General features: G+C 45.0%; 1 protein-coding gene across 4 annotated transcripts in view; it reads left to right on the top strand.

Annotated features, from left to right (window-relative positions):
- Positions 1-26,534, top strand: part of LOC130282835 (zinc finger protein 568-like) — a 52,523-nt gene that overhangs the window by 10,363 nt on the left and 15,626 nt on the right. For 2 of the 4 annotated variants that reach the window (XM_056531663.1, XM_056531666.1), the window contains exons 2-6: positions 7,980-8,123; positions 12,361-12,489; positions 17,085-17,199; positions 18,426-18,527; positions 24,102-24,211. In XM_056531663.1, coding sequence (XP_056387638.1) covers positions 8,052-8,123; positions 12,361-12,489; positions 17,085-17,199; positions 18,426-18,527; positions 24,102-24,211 — 528 coding nt within the window. In that variant the 5' untranslated portion in view covers positions 7,980-8,051. Of the gene's footprint in view, positions 1-3,229; positions 3,466-7,979; positions 8,124-12,360; positions 12,490-17,084; positions 17,200-18,425; positions 18,528-24,101; positions 24,212-26,534 lie in introns of those variants that run through there. The other 2 variants (XM_056531665.1, XM_056531662.1) reach the window with 2 other exon arrangements.

Raw genomic sequence — 26,534 nt, 5'->3', positions numbered from 1 at the left:
TGGACATAAAGCGGAGGAAAAGTACTGGAAGGGTTAACATTTTTTAATGAATCTGTATAACTTCCTAGCACTAGTTGATTTGAAAACATTTTTTGCCTTCTGGAGTACCCCTTTAAGAATGGCATCAGGCATTTTAAACTGTATTTTATTGCTTTTTAAAAACTCCTTGCAACCTTGAGCCAGAATCACTATTATCATGTTATAGTTCCCAGTAAGTGCAGCTATGTGTTGCTATCAGTATTCAGAACTACAGACACTATGGGGAGAATTATTAAAGCCTTTCTAGAGGGTTGAGAAGTTGCCCATTGCAACCAATCAGATTCCACCTTTTATTTTTATTTTTTATTAAAGAAGCAATCTCCCCCTATACAGGCTCCAACCACTCCCCCTATATATCACTTGATGATTTATAATTTATTATAATCCTTAACATTTTGCCGACATAATAATGCCATGTACCTTGCCACCATAGTAGTTGACACTGTCTGTACATCTGATATTACAGAGATTTTGGCTGTTGGGGTGCTCCTCACTTCTGCCAGGCTTATGGTACTGCATGGTTTTGAAGGCACAGACAGTTAAAGTTAGGGTATTTTATTCTGTATGGTTGGTCCCTTGTCACTTTCCTGCCTTGTTGACAGTGACACACAAACATGGGAAATTCACTGGTATTTGTTGTAAGCCGTGCATAGTATGTGGAACTGAATTATATACTAGGATTACAGCTCCTACAGCTTAAAGGTTTATTGAAAGAGCTTTATTGTCCGTTCAGTCATTACAAGTCATACAATAAATTACAATCATACAAAGCCTGACAGTACAATATACAGCAAAGGTTCCCTAAGCTATACACCGTACCACATGCTACTCTAACACTCCGCTCAATCCTGTAATAGAAAAGCACAAGATATCGAATAACAAAACAATACAATATGTGATCGGGGTAGGGGCATGGGCTGTGGGGCGGGGGCGTGGGGGGTATGGGCAACTATGTGGGGGTGGGGAGGGGGCGGATCACAGGGCCAAACTGCTGGGCTGTATCTTCAAGGAGACATGGGAGAAGGAGAGGGGTCTTCACTTCTCTTCTTCCTCATCGACGGCCGGGCTGTCCAAGATGGAATAGTCTCTAAGCAGGCTCTTGATGAACCTGTGGCAGTCCTGGACGGACATGTTCTCCCTGTTGATCACGAGGCGGTTCCTGGCAAGCCTACAGCTTAAAGGAAAACGGTCATCCTGTCCACCCCCACTAAACCCAATACACTGGGTGAACAGGAGTCTGATGAGGGGCTCACTGACTACAATACGTACCTTATGTCCAGAGATATGTCCCACCGAAGATTCGCTGCTATATTCTCTGAATTGCGCATTGGAGGCCCCATCGGCTCATTTTGTATATTCATTGTTTGTGACTCCACGTCCTAGTCCTAGGAGTCACAGACAATTCATTTGCAAAATTGAGCCGACAGGACCCACCTCCAATGCACAATTCAGAGAATATAGCAGCGAATCTTCGGTGGGACAAATCTCTGGACATAAGGTACATATTGTAGTCATTAAAAAAAATGATAATAATAATGCTTAAGTATGTTACTCACTGGGTCATGCAGATTTTTGTCTGCATGTCATTATTGTGTCTAGCTTCTGTATTTGACTCACAAAGCCCTCTGTCCTGCTGCTCACTCATTCTGACATCCCCTGCTCAGGAAGGGGCATGTCTAAGGCAAGAACCGAGTCCGCTCTCACTTACCATGCGATTGAAAATTTTATCCCCTATCCTAAGGATAGGGGATAAGTTTCAGATCGCGGGGGGTTCGACCGCTGGGTCCCCCCACGATCTCCCATACGGGGCCGCGGCTCTCTGCATAGAGAGCGCGTGTCGACCACCGTACGAGGCGGCGGCTGACACGCGCCCTCCATACACTGCTATGGGAGAGCCGAAGCGCTGCCTTCGGCAATTTCCGGCTCTCCCATAGCAATGTATGGAGGGGGCGTGTCGGCCGCTGCTTCGTGCGGTGGTCAACACGCCCTCTCTAACCAGAGAGCCGGGACCCCGGACCCCCCGCGATCTGAAACTTATCCCCTATCCTTAGGATAGGGGATACATTTTTCAATCCCGTAGTTTTCCTTTAATTTCCTCCCTGAGTCTGCTGTGCTGTGCTGGGTCTCTTCATCTAATCACTGCAGCTCTCTCTCTCTCTCTCTCTCTCTCTCTCTTTTTTTTATTCTGGCAGTGCCCATTTAAACAAATCACAGATAGTGTATCAAAAAGATACTATTTTTACAGACTGTATAGGGTTTGTACTGATGGTTGGCAACCCTGGTGGCTGGCACTCAGATGGACAGTGTGTTTAGCATTCTTACTGGGCCTATTTAGCTGGCATTGATATGGGTCATACTAATAGGTGATTTAGACTGTGACCCTCAAAGGGACAGGAAACAATTTGAGTGTACAGTGCTGCGGAATCTGTGCGCGCTCTATACATAAAGGATTATTATTATTAATAATAATAAAGTTATGTGGGGCCGTATTGGTGGATCTTCTTAGGCACTAATGTAACTTCCAACTGATATGTAAAAATTGAAAGCGTTTATTACCTATATTCTTGAAATAAAGATGCTAGAGGCAAATCAATCCAACCCAAAACCTTTTTATTTCCCCACTTGTTTTACTTAACATCACCACTAGATGGCAGTAAAGCAGAGCATCCCCACTTGGTAGCTATAGAGGTAGTAGTCCACTAGAGGCAGCATACACACCATTTTGGTTCAATAAAGGCGAGCTCCGTGTAAATCCCTAGCCCAGTGTTTCACAACCAGGGTGCCCCCAGCTGTTGCAAAACTACAACTCCCAGCATGCCCGGACAGCCAACGGCTGTCCGGGCATGGTGGGAGTTGTAGTTTTGCAGCAGCTGGAGGCACCTTGGTTGGGGAACTGCTATCATCCCCGTATCACAATAGTGTAGCACAGTGTTTCCCACCCAGCGTGCCTCCAGCTGCTGCAAAACTACAACTCCCAGCATGCCCTGACAGCCTGGGAGTTGTAGTTTTGCAGCAGCTGGAGGCACCCTGATTGGGAAAAAGTTATCATCCCTGTATCACAATATTGTAGCACAGTGTGCCTCCAGCTGTTGCAAAACTACAACTCCCAGCATGCCCGGACAGCCTGGGAGTTGTAGTTTTGATACAGCTGGAGTCTAGCCAGACCCTCAGGCTACGCCATCAGACCTGTCTGCTTCATTTCTAGACATTCTGGTCTATGGGGCTTCAACAAAATGTCTCCCGTGACTGCAGACGTGTGGGGATCACGTGATTTTCCTCTGCTGGGGACGCTGGCAGATGTGTCGCTCAGCAGTCACGGCGCACACGTGACGTCACAATTGGGTTGCGATGATGCCGTTCTGCCTGGCTGTTTTGTTATGACGTTGTTTGACTGCAGGGGACGCGCTGAGCACAGGGTAAGGGCCGGTATGTGTGAGATATAACCTACCTTAGTTCTGCCCATAGTAAGTGAGGGCTGGTCCTGTAAAGGGAGTCTCCCTTCTCCTCACCTTGTGATGTCTATAAGACATATATCTAATAAATATCCAATCTAGCTTCTCCAGGAAATCCCCTTATCCTAAAAGAAATCGTCTCTATCCACTGATCAATTCCAGATGTAGGAGGCGACATGAATTCTTTGTCTAAATATATGAGGCGCTTGGCAATGTTTGGAAGCCCCATAGACAATGAATGGAACGCTGCACTGGGTCTATTTGAGGCTACAGTTTTCCTGCTTAAGGGTATGTTCACACTGCGAAATTCCGTGAGCGGGATTCCGCGAGTAAAATTCCGCACAGTGAACGTTAGCATCTGTGTGAATGAGTCTTCCGCGTGACCCGTTCTCACTGCGGAATTTAAGCGGCAGACAATTCCGGCGCTGAAATTGTTCAGCGCAGAGAAAGAACATGTTCATTCTTTGCGCAGAAGTCCGCGAGCACTGCATAGCCTTCAATGGTGATGGTGCAGTGCCGCGCGGTCCTACCGCCGCCGCCTGCCAGGCCGAATCTCCGCTGGCTGAATTCCACAAGCGGAGATTCAGCTACAATTCCGCAGTGTGAACATACCCTAAGGGTCCAGTCACATCACAATGTTACCATCCAAATCTTCTCACGATTTTTTACTTTGAAATCGTACAAATCTGCACGCCGAGTCGTATCCATTGATTTCTATTCATTAATGATAGACAACAAATGCATCAGTTTTGATCCGCATCTGATTTTGCACGATTTAAAGGACATCTGCAGCGGTACAAACACTTATCCCCTATCCTCAAGATAGGGGATAAGTGTTTGATCGCGGGGGGGGGGGGGGGGGGGGGGTCTGAACGCTGGGGCCCCCGGCGATCTCCTGTACGGGGCCGCGGCTCTCCCGTGCAGGGGGCGTGCCAGCTGCAGCATGACATTGCGGCCGCCACGCCTCCTCCATACATCTCTATGGGAGAGGCGGGGAGGCAGCATTGGTGCCTCCCCATATCCCCCATAGAACTGTATGGGGACGGGGCGTCACCGTCGACCTCTAGGTCGACGCTACGTCACCATGGGCGCTAATGCCGGCGAACCGTTAGGGAGATCGAGGGGGGTCCCAGCGGTCGGACCCCCGGCGATCAAACACTTATCCCCTATCCTGTGGATAGGGGATAAATGTAATTCCGCTGCAGTTGTCCTTTAAGATCGGAGGTAAAATCGCGGTTGATCACGATTTTTCGTCTAGATTCAAAATCGGATCAAAATCGTTTCTGATTTTATTATTGATGTCTATGTAAATCGCCTGGAATCGTGTGACTGTGCGATTAATCGATCAGATTAATCGCACACGATTTTTTTGTACGCATGCGCAGTAGACTTCAAAACACATACACTTCAAATATATAAAACTTTATTGCCATTGGCATACAAATTTATTTTAAAAACAGGATCAGATATTTATTGAAAATTTTTCATCTGTACGATTTTTGGATACAATTTTAAATTGGATAGCAAAGAAATTTTTACAAACGATTGTATACGATTTTTTGCAATCCAATTTTGTCTGATTTTACGGTCCGATAATCGGAGGGTTAAATCGTGATTAGTGATTGGCGGTGATAACATTGGTTTGACCCCCCACCCCCCGTTCCACTTGTTATCCCCTATCCTGTGAATAGGAGATGCCTTTCTGAAATGAGAATACCCCTTTAAAGGGGTACTCCGCCCCTAGACATCTTATCCCCTATCCAAAGGATAGGGGATAAGATGTCAGATCGCTACGGTGCCGCTACTGGGGAGCCCCGGAATCCCCACTGCGGCACCGCAGCACAGAGCGAGTTCTGCGTAATGACGGGCGATACAGGGGACGGAGCCGCGTGACATCATGGCTCTGCCCCTCGTGACATCACAGCCCGTCCCCTTAATGCAAGTCTATGGCAGGGGGCGTGACGACCGCCGCGCCCCCTCCCATAGACTTGTATTGAAAGGGGCGTGACGTCACGAGGGCCGGATCTGTGACGTAACGATGCTCCGGCCCCTGTATTGCGCGTCATTACTACGAACTCGCTCTGTGCTGTAATGATAGCGCAGTGCCGCAGTGGGGATTTCGGGGCTCCCCAGCAGCGGGACCGCGGCGATCTGACATCTTATCCCCTATCCTTTGGATAGGGGATAAGATGTCTAGGGGCGGAGTACCCCTTTAAGTATTTCCAATGTTCTGCTCTGTCTGCCATAAGAGTAGAACAACAAAAGATTGCAGTGCTGATGTTGCGCCATTTTCCTGAACGTCACGTCCTGTGATGCGCTTACAGTTGTTTCTCTGAAGTGAACGGTACTGCGCATGCATGAGCATACACCGCCAGCCCCGCATAGGCCAAGAAAACTGATAGACCTCACAGGCACAAACACTCGAGCATTGTGCAGTGTGCTCGGGGGGGTCTCGTTCTGCTGTGTGTGCGGGGTGCAGAGAGGACACCCACACATAGCACAGTGTCACCCGAACCCTTCCTGTGCACACGCTGGACAGAATAACGCTGCCCCCCGTGACGTATTGTCCAGACCTGCAACTGAGACCAAAGGCTATTTTCACACACCGGTTTTGGCTCTGTGCACACTGCTGTTGTGCTTTGCCTTGTTCAGTGTCTGAATGGCTCTTTTGTTTTTTGCCGAACAGACCCTGAATGACACTGATTTTGATGAGGGTTCGTTGTTTCACAGAATAAATTAGGACATGCAGGATTTTTTCTCCGCCCAATTTCCATAATTTAAACGGACTTTGCTAGTACTGCTCCTCTGAATGGAAATCAATGCTAATGTGAACTCCGTCTTAGCCAATATTTATGTGCCATTATTTCCACCCACTGCACTTTTGTCATTACACAACACTACACCCAACACTACATCGTTCTGCAATTTTTAGAAACCGCCTCTGACCACAAAAAACACCAATAAAACACAACAGAAAAGCATGAGGCTTGATTCACACACTGTATTTTGGGACTTATTAGTTAAGTAGCCTTTTATGGTCAATAATTTTACCAAAACCAGGAGTGAACCTAAACTATAGGAAAAAAGTGCACATCTTTCCATTATAGTTATTTTTCTCTCAGTTCCACTTCTGGTTTTGGTAAAACTACTGACCAAACTAAGTGTCTGCTTGCGGAAATTCAGAAGTGTGAATTGGAGTGCGGAATCCCGTAGAAGTCTATGGGCTTCAATTTGAGGCTGAAATTCTGCCGTGTGAATAGACCCTAAGGCTCCAAATTCTGCAACAAAGAACAGAAAAAATGTCAGTATTTGTGGTTTTACAGCCCCTCTTTCCTCCCTGAATAAAAGAGTATCTGCCACAGATTGTGGTTTGGTAGCCTGCCCGATCTGGAGAATTTAAGGGGTACTCCTGTGGAAAACTTTTTTTTTAATGAACTGGTGCCAGAAAGTTAAACAGATTTGTAAATTACTTCTATTTAAAAATCTTAAAGAAGAATACAAAAACTGTCCTCCATATTGCCGGCAGTAAAAAAATAAACAGATACATACCTTCCTTCGCTCCCCCGGGGCCTCCAGTAACCGGCTCCGGCCTCCCCCGTGATCCTCTTCCTGGTTACTGGTGGTCGGCGAGTCATACTGCACTCAGCCAATCACCGGCCGCAGTGAAGTCCCGACTTGGCCGGCTATAGGCTGAGCGGCAGTGTGAGAGCGCTTTAGGACACAAAATTCTTCACTACACCGGCACCTGCTGCCGGGGCCGAAAACGCCATACTGCCGCTCAGCCTATCGCCGGCCGAGTCGGGACTTCACTGCGGCCGGTGATTGGCTGAGTGCAGTATGACTCGCCGACCACCGGGAACCAGGAAGAGGATCGCGGCGGAGGCCGGAGCTGGTTACCGGATGAGCGAAGGAAGGTATGTATCTATAAATTTTTTTACTGCCGGCAGTATGGAGGACAATTTTTCTATTCCGGAGTTCTCCTTTAATCCTTTCAGTACTGTATGCTTCAGAGGAAATTGTTTTCTTTTTGAATTTCTTTTTTGTCTTGTCCACAATGCTCTCTGCTGACACCTCTGTCTATCTCAGGAACTGTCCAGAGCAGGATAGGTTTGCAATGGGGATTTTCTCCTGCTCTGGACAGTTCCTGATACGGGCATCAGGTGTCAGAAGAGAGCACTGTGGACAAGACAAAAATAAATTGAATACAGCTTCTAAAAGGTACTGGAAGGGTAAAGATTTCTTAATAGAAGTCATTTACAAATCTTTTTAACTTTCTGGCACCAGTTGATTTAAAAAAATGTTTTCCACCGGAGTACCCCTTTAAGGTCGGCTCTACATAGTTTCTTTTCTTATTTTTTTTCTTTAAGATAGTGTGTAAATTTGGGCTTATGGGGCATGTTTTCTCTGCCTGAATAGTAATACTTATCATGTCATTGGATCATGTTATTGTGATTTTACTACATTACATGTTATGTCTACTGGTTCCAGGCTTTATTGTGTGGATAGTGCTCATCTGATGGAATGACTATAAGTGGACACTGATTCAGTACAAGGTTAGAAATGGACAGGAGTGACATGACTGGGAAGATCTTATGCCTCACCCTGAAGATCATCTACCTACTGACTGGGGAGGTAAGAGGTTATAGAAATGATGCCACATGACATCGCTCTTACTTCTTTTATTAGAATGATTTTCCCTCCTCAGTATTCCTATCTGTTATCTCTGTGGGATGCCATACTACATGTAGGTTTACTTAAAATCTTACTGAAAATCTGTAGTAGACCCCATTGACTTCAGTGTGTAGCAAGGATGTGCAGAGGATTTTTCTGCAGCAAATCCGCCCATGTGAACGTACCGCAACAGTAAATGTAGGAAAATATGCTTCTTCAGGAGAGAACTACTTGTCAGTGATTTTTCCAGAAAAAGTTTCAGTATCAGGAAAAACAAAATTTGACACCAAACTGGTGTCTTAGCTACTTTTACATGTTACAGAATAGCTGTGGATTTTTCATCTAGATTGGTTTATGGAAAATCTGCAGTGGTTTACAGTAAAATACAAAACACATATTTAACAAATCTCGTCCACATGCGGTAAGTTTGTGATGCAGGTTTTTAAAGTGTACCTGTCGTCAACAAAAACTTTTTATATAATGTAGATAATACCATTATATGTATATTTGTAATATACATTGGTAAAAAAATGTGTATATGTTTGTCCCTGCAGCTATTGTCTGTGTGTCTCTGTGAGGAGACCTAATACAGGAAGTGTGGGTGGACAAGCGGGGCTCTGTACACTGAGGACAAGCGGGGCTCTGTACACTGAGGACAAGCGGGGCTCTGTACACTGAGGACAAGCGGGGCTCTGTGCACTGAGGACAAGCGGGGCTCTGTGCACTGAGGACAAGCGGGGCTCTGTGCACTGAGGACAAGCGGGGCTCTGTGCACTGAGGACAAGCGGGGCTCTGTGCAGTGAGGACAAGCGGGGCTCTGTGCAGTGAGGACAAGCGGGGCTCTGTGCAGTGAGGACAAGCGGGGCTCTGTGCAGTGAGGACAAGCGGGGCTCTGTGCAGTGAGGACAAGCGGGGCTCTGTGCAGTGAGGACAAGCGGGGCTCTGTGCAGTGAGGACAAGCGGGGCTCTGTGCAGTGAGGACAAGCGGGGCTCTGTGCAGTGAGGACAAGCGGGGCTCTGTGCAGTGAGGACAAGCGGGGCTCTGTGCAGTGAGGACAAGCGGGGCTCTGTGCAGTGAGGACAAGCGGGGCTCTGTGCAGTGAGGACAAGCGGGGCTCTGTGCAGTGAGGACAAGCGGGGCTCTGTGCAGTGAGGACAAGCGGGGCTCTGTGCAGTGAGGACAAGCGGGGCTCTGTGCAGTGAGGACAAGCGGGGCTCTGTGCAGGGAGGACAAGCGGGGCTCTGTGCAGGGAGGACAAGCGGGGCTCTGTGCAGTGAGGACAAGCGGGGCTCTGTGCAGTGAGGACAAGCGGGGCTCTGTGCAGTGAGGACAAGCGGGGCTCTGTGCAGTGAGGACAAGCGGGGCTCTGTGCAGTGAGGACAAGCGGGGCTCTGTGCAGTGAGGACAAGCGGGGCTCTGTGCAGTGAGGACAAGCGGGGCTCTGTGCAGTGAGGACAAGCGGGGCTCTGTGCAGTGAGGATCACTGACAATCCAGGAGCCTGCACAGAGCTCCTCATAGACACACACAGGCAATAGCTGCAGGGACAGCATTTTTTCCACCCAAAAATACACACATTTTTTTAATCAATGTATATTACAAATATACATTGTATACCAAAGAAAAAACACTAGAGTTTATGATTCCAAGCAATTTACCACTTTATTATAATGAAAATAAATATACAACAATTATTATAAAATATTACAGGCAGGAATACCCATGAAAATGCGAAGCCAAGAGAGACAGATTATTTATATATAGTTTGCTTATTATGCAAGAGATAAGTGGTACATCATAATATGCATATATGGTAATTCACCTCCTCTCACACTTTTTTTTTTTTTTTTTTTCATCCAATTTTTATTAAAGTTTTACGATACAACAGGTATCAAAATGGAAACAATAACTCAAGAACATTTCCAGGTACATTTGCAATTAGACCAGAAATACAGCGAGTATAAGCAGACTGGTTGACAATGAAAAGACCACTATGGAAATTGAACATAGCAGAAGTTCCTCCCACAAACCAATAAGCTATTTTAGTTGTTGCTATTCACAGTCATGAGCCTTAAGTCGTATGCATCCTGCTAACCAATGCTTTCCTTCCCCTAATCACAAAAGTAGACAGAGGTTTTCCATCTGTACCACAGCCGCTTGACTTTGACTAATGATGTTCCCTCATTCATGGCTATAATCATTTCATATTTACATATGCCGTGTTAAGCAAGGAAATCAGTTCATTCGCCTGTGGGGGGCCTCTGATTTCCGATGACGCGTAACTACCAATTTGGCTATAACACCTCCTCTCACTCTTAAAACTGTATATCCACAGGGACCAAAATAGTTCCCCCGGCACTAATGGATAACTGCTTCAATCAGCGACCAAATGCATGAACATCACATTTTTACAAACTTTCTGTTAACAAAGTAACTATTAACTGTGTCTGCCTGCTACCCCTACAGCTGTTAAGGCTCCCTCCTCAGGGGGCAACATTTTTTAAATCAATGTATATTACAATTATACATGTGGTATTATCTGTTATATAAAAAAAAAAAATTGGGCGACAGGTCCACTTTAATTCCACAGCGTGTCAGTTTCTACTGAGAAAAATGCATGAAATTGTTAATTCAATGGAGGAGAAGAAATCCGCAAGCAAATCCTATTGCATATTTTGAATTCAAGTAGAGTAGACAGACCTGGTCGCACATCTACATTTTGTATTTTGATCTAATTGCTTCTCAGCATAAGTACAAAAACTAACAGGTAGTTAGTATACATTTTGATCAAAAGATACAAGCCCACTCTCCACGTCAAGGCCACCTATTTAGAGTGGGTCCCTAATGTCCCTAGCATAAAATGGCGTAGCACTGGGCGGCGACCACCACCGCCGCAACACCAGTGCCCACAGGGGGAACGACCCACTGGCAGAGCGGCCACAGTGCCACTCAAACCAGTCCCTGGGCCGCACCTCCCTACAGACACGGCGACACTGCAGCAATGGACTCCACACAGCACCACACCAGTGTGAACAAGGTGTAATAGCTCACTTACCATGTGGTCCCAGTCAGACTGGGAGGCTGCCAGAAATGAAAGGGCCCTGTGTAACTACCTGCTACTTTATAGGTTGGGCTCAGGGGGTGGGGCAGAGCGCAGAAACAGAGGGGGGGGGGGGGGGGGGGCATAGAAAACACAATGTGAATTCAAAATGTATACTAACAACCTGTTAGTTTTTGAATTTAAGCTGAGAAACAATTAGATTAAAATACAAAATGTAGATGTGCACCATGTCTGCTTTCTCTACTTGAATTCACACTGTGTTTTCTATCCCCCTCCCTTTTTGTTGCTTTCACTTGGTCTGCACTCTGCCCCACCCCCTCAGCCAAACCTATAAAGTAGCAGGTAGCTACGTCGCACATCTAAATTTTGTATTTTGATCTAGTTGCTTCTCAGCATAAATTCAAAAACTAACAGGTAGTTAGTATACATTTTGATCAAAAGGTACAAGCCCACTCACCACGTCAAGGCCACCTATTTAGAATGGGTCCCTAAGGCCCCTAGCATAAAATGGCGTAGCACTGGGCGGCGACCACCACCGGGTTACCCGCATATTTTGCTGCAGGTAACCCGAACCCCATCTCATTCATTTGAATGAGCCGACCTGAGTCAGATTAAAAATAAATACACAAAAGACCACTGTACTCTCCTTACTGTTCCCCTGACAGCAATGTTGTGTTCTGCCAACATCTGGCCGCTGCAGCCAAGCACAAGCTGCATTGGTCACATATTGGCATCCCCAGAGACACCAGGGAAGTATTTCCTAGGGTAGGTGACTACAGTGCGGTTTATTAGATTTTATTATTTTTTTAAATTAATTTTAGACACTCAATAATTTTCCACAGAAAGGTCCACAATAAAATCTAGCGGATTTGGTACATCTGCTGGTTTGGTATTTGTTGTTTGGATTTCTGTGCAAATTTTGGTCTGAATTGCTAAGGGAATTTTTTCTTAGCAATTGTGACTTGAGTGAATGTAACATATCAGTAATCAGAATTGATGGGTTTCTCTCTGACACACTTATTGACACCAAAATGTCACTGATCTAGCCTGGTCCTATAGTTTATTCTGAGTTTATGTAGCTGTATCAAGGCCATAACTCTGCAGTCTACTAATACTAATGAGTTTATTTTTCACTTAGGATTATGTACCAATTAAGAGATGTGATGAAGACAACATAACAGCACCTTTACATTCCTCACATGAGAGGGAGAATAATGAGAAGATTCTAGACCTCACCAACAAGATCATTGAACTGCTGACTAGAGAGGTGAGAAAATGGCGCTTCCATGATAACATTATAACAATGGAGTCGGTCTATAGCCGTGATGCAGGGTATACAGTGACCCCCCCCCCCCCCCCGACCTACGATGGCCCCGACATACGATAATTTCAACAGAGGCAGCATCAACATACAATGCTTTTGTATGTCGAGGCCATGGCATAAACGGCTTCCCGGCAGCGCTGACTGCTTCAGCTGCCACCGGATAGCCGTTTACAGTGCTCCATGTGGTCCATTGACGATCACTTACCTGTCCTCGGGGCTGCGGTGTGTCCTCTTCGGGATCCTCTGCATCGTCGGCGCTCTCCATCGTCGTCATCACGTCGCTGCGCACGTCGTCCCGTCATCCAATAGGAGCGGCGTGCGTAACACTGTGATGGCGGCGACGGAGAGAGAGGATGCCGGGGAAGCAGAGGCCTTGCCGTAGCTTCGGGGACGCGGTGACAGCGAGGGAGGGCAACATCCAGGGCAGCGGTGACGGTCCGGAGCGGTGGGGACAGGTGAGTACAACCTCCAATACCAGTGGTCTTCAACCTGCGGACCTCCAGATGTTGCAAAACTACAACTCCCATCATGCCCGGACAGCCAACGGCTGTCCGGGCATGCTGGGTGTTGTCGTTTTGCAACATCTGGAGGTCCGCAGGTTGTAGACCACTGTCCTATACTTTACATTGCACGGATCCCTCAACAAACAATGGTCCGTTTGGAACGGATTACCATCGTATGTTGAGGGACGACTGTACCCTGCATCACGGCTATAGGCTATAGACTCCATTTTCTTTTACCTCCGCAGCAATCCGGTCTGAAGAAGGTCTAGTGTGGACCGAAACGTCATTGTTTTGTTGGTTTGCAAATAAAGTAACCTTTGATTCAGCTTCAAAGTGGTGTGCTAAATGTTGTCTACATGCCGTAAAGGATTGGGATTCCTACTCCTGCCCCCACGAATACTCAGAGAGTGACGTGTTTCCATAAGAAGTGTGCTTCCATGATAACAGCAATGTTTGAGCAGTTGGTAGGAATCTCTGCAACTGGATTTCCACTAATGAACATTTCTATGAACACCATTATGTAAAGATAAGAGCAGGTCCGCCATCCTAGTATAGTGAAATCTTTTATTGCAACATCTTACAGTACGAAGCACAGCAATGTTTCAGCTATGGGGGTTTTTTTCAACCCTTTGAAAGACCCATCACTGTGTAAGGGTGAAAACATTGCTGTACTTTGTACTGTTACGGATCAAGTCCATCCAACTTAAAAAAGTACTCCAGCCAAACGCTTTAGGTCCAAATGAAAAGCTACTTCTGGAGAGATGCCACTGGCCCAGTACATGTTGTTATTATTTCTCCATGTTTTTTTTTTAGTAATCCTGCCCTGCTGCTGAAGCAGTTGGGAAAAGTTGTGTAGTTCTTGTGAACATGCCAGAATCATGTCTTCGTCTGAATCCGGACTGCATAGCCGCTGGTCACTCCAAGAAGCACATCCTTAATCTAACTTGTCTTTGTTAACCTGCCCTTCTACATCATCCCCCAGAACTTAAAGGGGTACTCCGGTGGAGATTTTTTTTTTTTAAATCAACTGGTGCCAGAAAGTTAAACAGATTTGTAAATTACTTCTGTTAAAAAATCTTTACCCATCCAGTAGGGATCGACCGATTATCGGTATGGCCAATATTATCGGCCGATAATCACGATTTTGGGCATTATCGGTATCGGCAATTACCTTGCCGATAAGCTGATAATGCCCCACCCCCCCCCCCCCGCAGCGCGACCGCGTTCCCCGACCCGAAAACGCCCCACCGCACCGCGTCGCACCCCCCACTGCACCGCCCCGGACCCATTGCCTCCCCCATCCCCGGTTTTATGATTACCTGTTCCCGGGGCCCACGCTTCTTCTTGCTCCTGCTGCATCCTGCTTTACGCTGCGCGCAGTGACGTGACGTGCGCGACTTGACGTCACCGTCAGTGCGCACAGTGACAGTTCAGGAGGACGCCACCGGAGCCAGATGTAGAGTGGACCCTGGGAACAGGTAATTATAAAACCGGGGATGGGGGAGGCAATGGGGCTAGGGCGGTGGGGGGGGGGGTGGCGGTGATAGGTCTCAGAACCCCCGAATAGGCAGGGGGAGAGAAGCGGGTGGTGGAGGCAGCAGCCTATGGCACCGCAAAAGCCACTGCAGTGCATTGATTTAAAGCGCCCGCTTTAAATCAATGATCTGCAGCGGTGTTGCGGGGGAATAAATAGCCGATAACTTATACCGGAATATCGGTATAAGTTATCGGCTATCGGCCCTAACCTCCACCGATTATCGGTATCAGCCCTAAAAAAAAAATATCGGTCGATCCCTACCATCCAGTACTTTTTAGCAGATGTATGTTACAGAGGAAATTTTTTTCTTTTTGAATTTCTTTTTTGTCTTGTCCACAGTGCTGACACCTGATGCCCGTATCAGGAACTGTCCAGAGCAGGAGAAAATCCCCCTAGCAAACCTATGCTGCTCTGGACAGTTCCTGACATGGACAGAGATGTCAGCAGAGAGCTTTGTGGACAAAACAAAAAAGAAATTCAAAAAGAAAATAATTTCCTCTGTAGCATACAGCTGCTAATAGGTACTGGAAGGATTAAGATTTTTTAATAGAATTAATTTACGAATCTGTTTAACTTTCTGGCACCAGTTCATTTAAAAAAAAAAAAAAAAAGGTTTTCCACCGGAGTACCCCTTTAATGCTGCCCTTTAAAAAGGTATTCCCTAAAGTAGTGCTTCTCAGCCCCTGTCAGCCGGCTTGCAGCTGCCAGAGGTAGTCGGGTAACTAAAAAAAAAAACAGCTAGCCAGTCTTCCACAAGTTGCCTAAGTCCCATAGATTTTAATAGAAGTTGTGTAAATGGCGTAGCATCAGGAAGTATGCTGTTTCCATAACTCCGGGGGAATCAAGGGGGAAGCGCAAATTGTGTAAGACAGCCGTCTGTTTTTCCGCTCCAGCAACGGTAAACAGATGAGAGGGGCCAGGAAGCCATGTTTTAACAAGATGTGACCACCCCTTTCCTTACAATCTATGCACTTCATATGTGTACACAGAGACATTGTCTGGGAGACTGGTACATGCAGCTTTATGCATACTAACTTACTGGACCTTTTTCCACAACAAACACTTTTACCTCTTGTGTCTTCCCTATTCCCTCATGGACCGTACGCTCTTGTGGTAAAGGCCCACATTTCCATTGTTTAAATAGTTAAGTAGTTTGCTACTGTGTAATATTTTATATTGTCTGTAGATGTTCCTTAATATTATATGTTCTTATTATCCAAAGGTAACAGTTAGAGATGAGCAAATTTACAGTAAATTCGATTAGTCACGAACTTCTCGGCTCGGCAGTTGATGACTTATCCTGCATAAATTAGTTCAGCTTTCAGGTGCTCCGATGGGCTGGAAAAGGTGGATACAGTCCTAGGAAAGAGTCTCCTAGGACTGTATCCACCTTTTCCAGCCCACCGGAGCACCTGAAAGCTGAACTAATTTATGCAGGAAAAGTCATCAACTGCCGAGCCGAGAAGTTCGTGACTAATCGAATTTACTGTAAATTCGCTCATCTCTAGTAACAGTGTATCATGTACGGATTGCAGGGGATTACTAAATTCTTAGGGACTGTAAATAGTAAAAGTAGAGGAGAGATTATGTCATAAATTGCATTTGTCACCTTTAGGCTTCAGTCTTTTTTCTTAAAAGAATTGTCCCCTTCATTCCCAAAGCTTCCTATAAAGATTAGAGACCATTGGGGGCTTGTCTTGGTAACAGTAAAGTTATGAACAACAAGAAAAAAAACGTGGTTTCAAATGGCTGGAGGTGCTCAACCCCAAATACAGTTGTGCATTTATGCCGGGGGAGCAGATCCTGCGCTTGTGTTCCGTTGCTAAGGGCATTAAATGCATACAATGAGGGATGCCTGCAGCAGACTACAAGTGCCATAATGGCATCCTACACCCGATGAAAAGTGTGGATGTGTAATATATAGAATAATACATAAATTTAGGTGCACTACTGTGGTAGATGTAGACAGTAACATATGACTAACCCTCAAAAAGATGTTAAAATTGAGGTGGGGCTCATGGCCTTCCTCCCTCCTCCCCTTGTATGTGTGCACAGCCACACTGGAGTGAACTGGGAGCAGGCTGTGAGTCGGACCTAATGCTGCTGTAATTGCCCACTGGCCCCTGGTATTGCCCATATGGCACAGGTAGGTTAGTGTTAGGTCCCGTGCCACTTGAGAAACCTTGGTGTTGGTGTGTGGGCTCAGGTATGTCCTTTATGTAAGTATATACTGGCTAATTTCTCAATTTTAACATCATTTTGAGGGGTAGTCATGTTACTGTCTACATCTACCACAGTAGTGCACCTACATTTATGTATTAACAGTAAAGTTACCAAGCAAAAAGTTAAGAGTTCTGATAAGAATAGAAGGGCTTCCTGCTATACAAAGAAAAAAACCCACAATCCAGCATTGACGACCAGTTACCATCTGTCATCAGAATTTCTAATAACAGCGATAAATGTCACGAGCACTTATAATAACATTCTGTGTCATCTAGGGTGAACAAGACGTGAAAGATGAACCAGTGACCGGTACTGTAGATGACAATAACTTACATATATGGGCTATACAGCAGTGCAAGGAGGAAGAATTCCCTATTATTATAAGTGCAGGTGAGATATCGCTATTTCTGAATAGGCCCTGGTGCTCTAGTGAGTGTTACGGTCTCTTGGGGATGGGGTCACACGGAGCGCATCTTCACCGTATTTCTCGCTGCACGTGCACCATCGGCAGTCACAAGAGCAAGCACCTTGCTGTTACTGGGTAGATCTGTATGTTTGCTTGGGAAATCTGCCGCTTCGTGGCCTCCATGTGACCCTACCCTTATTGTTATTCAGGCTTGACTCTACATATTGCAATGGCTGTATCAGGTACTGCAGCTTAAAGGGGTTATCCAGGAAAAAAACTTTATATATATATATATATCAACTGGCTCCAGTAAGTTAGACAGATTTGTAAATTACTTCTACTAAAAAATCTTAATCCTTTCAGTACTTATGAGCTTCTGAAGTTTAGGTTGTTCTTTTCTGTCTAAGTACTCTCTGATGACACGTGTCTCGGGAAACGCCCAGTTTAGATAAGGTTTGCTATGGGAATTTGCTTCTAAACTGGGCGGTTCCCGAGACACGTGTCATCAGAGAGCACTTAGACAGAAAAGAACAACCTTAACTTCAGAAGCTCATAAGTACTGAAAGGATTAAGATTTTTTAATAGAAGTAATTTACAAATCTGTTTAACTTTCTGGAGCCAGTTGATATATATAAAAACATTATTTCCTGGAATACCCCTTTAATCCCATTCATAGACTGCGTCTTTACCAGTCAGAGCTCTTGTGCCAGAGTCCAGGTGCCAGAGCGTTGTGGCCCCTTCATTCAGTCTGATTTCCAGGGCCACCACCGATCTAATATTGACAGCCTATCCTAAGGATCATCAATGCTAAAGGGTACACATTCATACTCCTAGAAACTCCGAAGCCTGCTCCTAAAGCAATCTGGATACGGATTGGCCAAAAGGTATCCTGCAGCCGCAGCAATATTATAGTTACCGTTTAAAGTCCCAGAAAAGCCCCTTTGAAAGAGAATTATCTAAAACATTGAATTGTAAGAATATGGGATGCGCCAGTAATACTGCGGACTCAATCTGTCGATCGTCTCATCAATAAGGGAAGGAAAGGTTTTCTAAATATTTAAGCAAGTTTAGGACCTTTGCTTCCTACTATGTCCATAGACAATGCTTGGCTTAGGTTTATGTTTTTGATATGATCGCGGCTGCTCCTCTTAGGAGAACACACTCTCTTTATATCATTTATTAAGTTCCTACATTTCTCTGTTTTGCACAGTTCATTCATGTCAAACAATCTCACAAGATGATGACCAGAATATCCCTCCAGTAGATGGTGTACAGTGTAAGGAGGAGGAGGTCGCGTCAGACATAAGTTCAGGTAAACAGTAGTTGCGTTATTCTTTAGTTTTTCTGACCAATATTTGGAAAACATGGTTGACAGAAATTGGGTGTTTTTCTAGCTATGCTTCACAGAACAACCTTATTGAAGTCTATACAGTGAGCCCCCCCCCCGACCTATGGTGGCCCGACATACGATCATTTCAACATACGAGGCAGCATCAACATACAATGCTTTTGTATGTCAGGGCCATCGTATAAACGGCTATCCGGCAGCGCAGACTGCTTCAGCCACCGCCGGATAGCCGTTTACGGTGCGCTGTGTGGTCCGCAGACGATCACTTACCTGTCCTCGGGGCTCCGGCGCGTCCTCTTCGGGATCCCCTGCATCATCAGCGCTCTCCATCGTCGTCATCACGTCGCTGCGCACGCCGTCCCTTCATCCAATAGGAGTGGCGTGCGTAACGACGTGATGGGGGCGACGGAGAGCGAAGATGCCGGGGAAGCAGAGACCTTGCCGGAGCGTCGGGGACACCCCGGGGATGTGGCGACAGCGATGGAAGGCGACATCCAGGGCAGCGGTGATGGTCCGGAGAGGCGGGGACAGGTGAGTACAACTTCCTCTACCAGTGGTCTTTAACCTGCAGACCTCCAGATGTTGCAAAACTACAACTCCCAGCATGCCCGGACAGCTGTTGGCTGTCCGGGCATGCTGGGAGTTGTAGTTTTGCAACATCTGGAGATCTGCAGGTTGTAGACCACTGTCCTATACTTTACATTGCACGGATCCCTCAACATACGATGGTTTCAACAAACGATGGTCCATTTGGAACGGATTACCATCGTATGTTGAGGGACCACTGTATTACAGTTAAAGAGTAGCTATCATAAAGTAATCTGTCCCTAAAACCCTCCAGCATATGTCCCTGACTAACCTTGACACTAATCCTGGCTTTTATTTTGTTCAAACCCCCCCCCCCCTTTGTACCTCTTTTCCAGGCTTGTCAGCCTGCACAATCCTCAGTGGTTCAGTGAGGGAGGAAGTGGGCGTGGCCCGGCAAGCTAGACGTCATGTGAGGCTTCACAGGGCTGGCTTCCGCCCTTCTTCCTGTATGCTGCTCTCACTCTCGGGAGCGCGCATACAGGCTAAGTACAAGGCAGGGACGGCAGCTTCTGTGTCTCCTCCTTGCACGTGCCATACATAGTGGAGGAATGTCGGAGTACAGAGCTGCCGTGCCCTGCAGGAAGAAAGTCAAAACATAATATACATTTATAGTTTGGATGGAATAAATTCTCTATTTTCATCATTATTCTGTATTGCTGCGGTTTTACCTAGTAAGCTTATGTAGAAGGTAAAACTGCAGCCTTCCAGTATAGATGGTGATGATAACAGTGAATTTGTTTCATCCAAAAATATGCATAATAATTATAACCTGTTAATGAGCGTGCATACCATGCTGGCTCATTACATGTATTGAGCCAGCATGCTATGCACACTCAATATCGTGTAATAAGCCAGCATGGTATGCACGCTCATTATCAGGTATTGAGCCATCATGGTATGCACGCTCATTTTCATGTATTGAACCAGCATGCTATGCACGCTCAATACATGAAAATAAACGTGCATTCTTGCTCAATTCCTGATAATGAGCGTGCATACCATGCTTGCTCATGACATGAAAATTAACGTGCATACCATGATGGCTCAATACCTGATAATGAGCGTGCATACCATGCTTGCTCATTACATGAAAATGAACGTGCATACCATGATGGCTCAATACCAGATATTGAGCATGCATAGCATGCTGGCTCAATACATGTAATGAGCCAGCATGGTATGCACGCTCAATATCATGTATTGAGCCAGCATGCTATGCATGCTCAATACATGAAAACAAATGTGCATACCATGCTTGCTCAATTTCTGATAATGAGCGTGCATACCATGCTGGCTCATTACATGAAATTGAGCATGCATACCATGCTGGCTCAATACATGATATTGAGCGTGCATAGCATGCTGGCTCAATACATGCATAATATGCTGGCTCAATAGCTGATATTGAGCGTGCATAGCATGCTGGCTCAATACATGATATTGAGCGTGCATAGCATGCTGGCTCATTACATGTAATGAGCCAGCATGCTATGCACACTCAATACCATGTATTGAGCCAGCATGCTATGCATGCTCAATATCAGCTATTGAGCCAGCATGCTATGCACACTCAATATCATGTAATTAGCCAGCATAGTATGCACGCTCATTATCAGGTATTGAGCCAGCATGGTATGCACGCTCATATTCATGTATTGAACCAGCATGCTATGCACGCTAAATACATGAAAATGAGCGTGAATACCATGCTGGCTCATTACATCAGCCATTGAGCCAGCATGCTCTGCACGCTCAATATCAACTATTGAGCCAGCAAGGTATGCACACTCATGTTCATGTATTGAGCCATCATGCTATCCACGCTCAATACATGAAATTGAGCGTGCATACCATGCTGGCTCAAAACCTGATATTGTGCTTGCATACTATGTTGGCTCATTACATGTATTGAGCCAGCATGCTATGCACGCTCAATATCATGTAATGACCCAGCATGCTAATCACCCTCAATACATGAAAATAAACGTGCATAGCATGCTTGCTCAATTCCTGATAATGAGCGTACATACTATGGTGGCTCAATACCTGATATTGAGCGTGCATAACATGCTGGCTCAATACATGCATAACATGCTGGCTCAATATCTGACATTGAGCGTGCATAGCATGCTGGCTCAATACGTGAAATTGAGCGTGCATAGCATGCTGGCTCATTACATGTATTGAGCCAGCATGCTATGCACGCTCAATATCAGCTATTGAGACAGAATAGTATGCACGCTCATTTTCATGTATTGAGCCAGCATGCTATGCACGCTCAATATCAGCTATTGAGCCAGAATGGTATCTACGTTCATTTTCATGTATTGAGCCAGCATGCTTGCTCATTTACTGTCAATGAGAGTGCATACCATGCTGGCTCAATACATGGAAATGAGTGTGCATTGCATGCTGGCTCAATATCTGATAATGAACGTGCATACCAAGCTGGCTCATTACATGTATTGAATTAACAACCTTGGGGATGTGAACCCCCTCAGGGAAACCCTGAATAAAGACCCTCTTTGGTCTAAAACTTAACTTTTAATCTTTTTGCAAATAATAATTAAGGGTGCTCAGTTACCACTAGGCGGCATTGTGTGATTAAAATTACAATCCCTAATTTGTTATATTTCAGTTTTATGGCATCCTATGCATGGATGTTATTGACCAGGTACCTCACACTCTTGAAAAAGCCAGATCCTACTTGCGAAACGTTGAGTCAGAGGAGAACAGATTTTAGCTCAATCCCCGTTTTTGAATATGGATGGATCACGGAGCTGTGTGATGCTATGTCTGAAGACGGCATCAGAGCAGAGAACTGCAAACAGAGCCCCGTGGTCAATAACATCCATGCATAGGATGCCATAAAACTGAAATATAACAAATAAGGGATTGTAATTTTAATCACACACTGCCACCTAGTACTTTTAATCTTTTTGCAAATAATAATTAAGTTTTAGACCAGAGAGGGTCTTTATTCAGGGTTTCCCTGAGGGGGTTCACATCCCCAATGTTGTAAATTTGCTTCAGTAGCCCATAGATCCCCTAGGGGGTAATTTGGTTAGCTACATTACATATATTGAGCTAGCATGCAATGCACGCTTATCATATATTGAGCCAGCATGCTATGCAAGCTCAATACATGAAATTGAGCGTGCATACCATGCTGTTTCAATACCTGATGTTGAGCGTGCATTATATGCTGGCTCATTACATGAAAATGAGCGTACATACCATGCTGGCTCAATATATATAGATATAGATATAAATAGAGATAGATAGAGAGAGATAGAGAGATAAATAGATAGATATAGATAGATAGAAATAAATAGAGAGAGAGAGATAGATAGATAGATATAGAGAGAGAGAGAGATAGATATATAGAGAGATAGATATATAGAGATAGATATAGAGATAGATATAGTAGATATAGATAGATAGCTACACACACATATATATATGAGATTATACTTGCCTAAATATGATTCTTCCTCCCATGGGGGTGTGGTGCAGATTTCTCCTCTATCCGAGCTGCAATGAGTAGAAGGGGGAGGTACAGGGGGCGGGGATATGTAAATTAGGCACGCCGCACGCACACGAGCACTGTGCTCGCTCTCTGCCTGTTTCAAATACAGGCAGAGAGCGAGCCGAGGACGCGCTTTTCGGACCACGTTGGACCACGCTGCCCGGCCAGCAGTGGTCCGAACGTGCCCTGCATGAGGGGGGGAAAATGCTTCCTGGACCATGTAGGGTGACACCTAGTCGCCAGGATTTCAAATGTAAAAAAAAAGTATGAAAGGTACATTTTTTTTAAATAAAATATATTACAAAGATTGTTATTTATACATAATCTATATTATAATAAAAGTAATGTTTAATGAGAGTACCCATTTAAGTCTAAGGCTGTCTTTTTGTAAAAAATTTTTTTAATAATTAACCTCTTCTTGTGGGTTATTGGAACATGGTCCAGTCTACAGTATGGTCAGTCCTTGCTATTGATGACTCCACATGCTGACAAGTACCTTATTCCCCTAATTTGGAATTACATGTCTTCACCTTCTTCCCTTTACTTCCTTTCCAGATGTAGGGATGTACACACTATGGAGTGTTCTCCTGCCAGCCTGAATTACACCATGGATTGTTTTAATCACACATGGTCTATTTGGGATGACTTTTGGGGTGCTCAATATATGTAGCAATTCCCTTTCCTATTTTAATTGTACTAAATGCCCAGGATAGCCTTATTTTGTCCTGTCTCTGTCTCTCTCTCTGTCTGTCTCACTCTGTCTCTTTCTCTCTTTCTCTCTCTCTCTCTCTCTTTCTCTCTCTTTTTTACTAGGAGAGAATCATTGATTGCCCTTTAATACTTTATTGCTTTTGTGGTTTTGTAATGACATTATCGTTATTCTGTGATTTTGCACTTGCACATGTTTTGTACTTGTCTCAGATTTTCTTGATTTTATGTTTTGGGAAATGCTAAACAATTTTCAAAAAAAATTAAGAGTATGTCCTGGTTATTACTGGTTGTATGGCTGTATAGTACAGAGAATGATAGCCGTTTAGCCATTTTACATATTAAAGTGGTACTCCGCTGCTCAGCGTTTGGAACAAACTGTTCTTAACGCTGGAGCCAGGAGCTCGTGATGTCATAGCCCCGCCCCCTCATGACTTCACACCCCACCCCCTCAATTCAAGTCTATGAGAGGGCCTGACGGCTGTCACATAGACTTGCAATAAGGGGGCGGGGCATGATGTCATAAGGGGGCGGGGCTATGGCATCACAAGCTCCCGGCTCCAGTGTTTGGAACAGTTTGTTCCAAATGCTGAACAACGGAGTACCACTTTAAGGATGGATCCTCACACCATTCCTTCACTATAGTGGCTATGCCATTTTTATGACACCCACCTATTTCTGAGATTTTCATAAAACTCCTCTTTTTCTTGTAGGTAGATTGAACTCCAGTCATATGCACCAAAGCAATCTAGGACTAATGCATATAACCCAAAACATTGCTGATCTTCCAGTAGGATGCAGTGTGGGTCCACCCGAAACAAAGGTAAAGGAATATTGTATCCATGTAAAATATTTGTCATGTCTGAATAAAAAAAGTGTTTTACAAGAACTCTCATTACACGAACGAAAGTTTACTTTGTGGAAAAGAAGATTTTTGCCTGCTTTTCTTCCTCTGTTGTGCACCATTAGGTCCATTCCTGGATGCGGCTCTTTATCCACAACATAGAAAATGGTTTTCACAGAAGTTGGTGCTTGAGCGACATGCACTGGCAATAAGCTGGATTCTTGTGCCAGATATATCAAGTCTTTTGCCACAAGATGTTGTTTGTAGGAACATCAGAGACTTCATAATGCAAAGGAGCTATTCATCTGTTCTGAATGTGGTGAATGTTTTGTGAATACTAGAAATCTGGTGTCTCATCTCCCAGTTCAAATATGGGAAATGTTTTACCTGATCATCCATGAATGGATTCACACTGCACATGCAATATACCCCATTTACTTGCACTACTGTGTAATGTCTGAAAACACGTCAGGATTTAGGCTTGTCGTACCATGACTTGCTGCAATTTTATGGTTACTTTTATTTGTTTAAAAAGGTTGCGGTCAATAACCTTGTAGTATTTTGTCATGAAACTTATGCAGGTTTTGCAGTGTGTGGTTTTTTTTTCTCCCCCCCCCCCCCCCCCCCATGCATCACACTATCTGCCATGTGAATACGCCCTTACAGATAACAAAGGGATGTGGTCTTTTGTTGCCAAATCCAGTTGTGAATAAAATCAGGTATCAAAAAACTGCACTGAGAAACTGTGGTAATTTGCAGAAAAGTGCATGCGTCTTTTTTGCCGTGGAATACAGTAGGAATATAAGGGAATAAGGTCCCACTGCCAAAGGTGTGTAGAAAACATCCATAACATTTGTTTTTGTGTGTAATTTATAAATGTTACATCTTTACATGTGATTAGAGAAGAATATGCAAGGTTAGCACTCAACACTCTTCGCAGGAAATGTTTCTTTGCTCTTTATTTGATGTGATGAACAAAAAAAGAAAGTGCAGGGTGCAGCTGAACTAGCAGTGGCCGGCAGTGCCCGGATGTTCCTTAGAACCAGTGTGACAGCTGTTTCGTAGTACCACTCCGCCTGGTAACGTCAGTCCCGGTTATACACCTATTGTTATTGACATCATCAGGTAGGTCTGTTACAAGAAAGTGCTGGTGACTTAAAAACGGTTAAAAACAATCCAATGCAAGGTAATAGTATACATACATAGTAAAGGAGACCTTTTTAAAAGAATACTGCAAAATCTAACTTGTCATTCAGACCTAGGTTACCCCGCGCATCCGTGCGCAGGATCCACCTAGCTTCTGTACGCAGCAGGGTTATCTTTCTATCTGCACCTGCTCTGAATGGGATTCGCTGAATGCCAAAGAACGTCATGGCTGCTGGGTTTCCTTTATGTATTTCATTGAAATGTTGCATCACTCTTGGGGAACCTTTTCTCAGTGAGTACACATGTTCCCTGAACCGCACATGCATGGGTCGAGTGGTACTTCCCACGTAAAATCGCCCACATTCGCATATCGATGCATAAACAACATAGTCTGTTCGGCAGCACATGAAGTCTCTGATTTTTATAAAGTGACCACCTTTATTATCCTGCCCCCTCCCGTAGGCTTGCATTGAGGGGCGGAGCGTGACGGCACACGGGGGAGGGGACGGGCGGCGTGTGACGTCCCGCCCCCTCCCCCGTGTGCCTGTTGTCGCCGGTAATCAGTCCCGGAGTGAACACGCTCTGGGGACTGATTACAAACTGGGTGCCGCGTGCAAGATCCTAGGGGTCCCCAGCAGCGGGACTCCCGCGATCAGGCATTTTATCCTCTATCCTTTGGATAGGGGATAAGATGTCTAAGCACCGGAGAACCCCTTTAAAGATTTTAGCCATTCTAACGCCTGCTTTTCTTTTATTGTGAAGTTAGGGCTATCTACCGGATATTTTAAAGCCTTGATATGTTCTAGGACTTTGTGATAGAACAAGTCCAAATTGCTCCCTGGGACTACCTGCGGATTGAAAGTTGATTTTACCCCTCCTGTGAAGATATCAAAGGCATTTTCTTTATTACACATATCGCTCATATTTCCTCCTAATAATTCAACCAATGTGGATAGGCAATCTATTTCCACGTCGCTAGGGTCTATGAATGGACTAAACCCCAGCGGACTGATAGTGACAGGTATGTAACCTTTTTTTGGGTTACATTTGGACTGTTTACTTAAGAAATGTCTCTTAGGATTACATTTTCGTACGCCATTCAATAAATCTATTTCAAAATCCACTTGGTTAAATTCCTTCACAGGACAAAAATTGA

This window comes from Hyla sarda, chromosome 7, assembly GCF_029499605.1.
Source record: "Hyla sarda isolate aHylSar1 chromosome 7, aHylSar1.hap1, whole genome shotgun sequence".
In the NCBI taxonomy this organism is placed as follows: domain Eukaryota; kingdom Metazoa; phylum Chordata; class Amphibia; order Anura; family Hylidae; genus Hyla; species Hyla sarda.
This window is presented reverse-complemented; position numbering and strand designations above follow the sequence as displayed.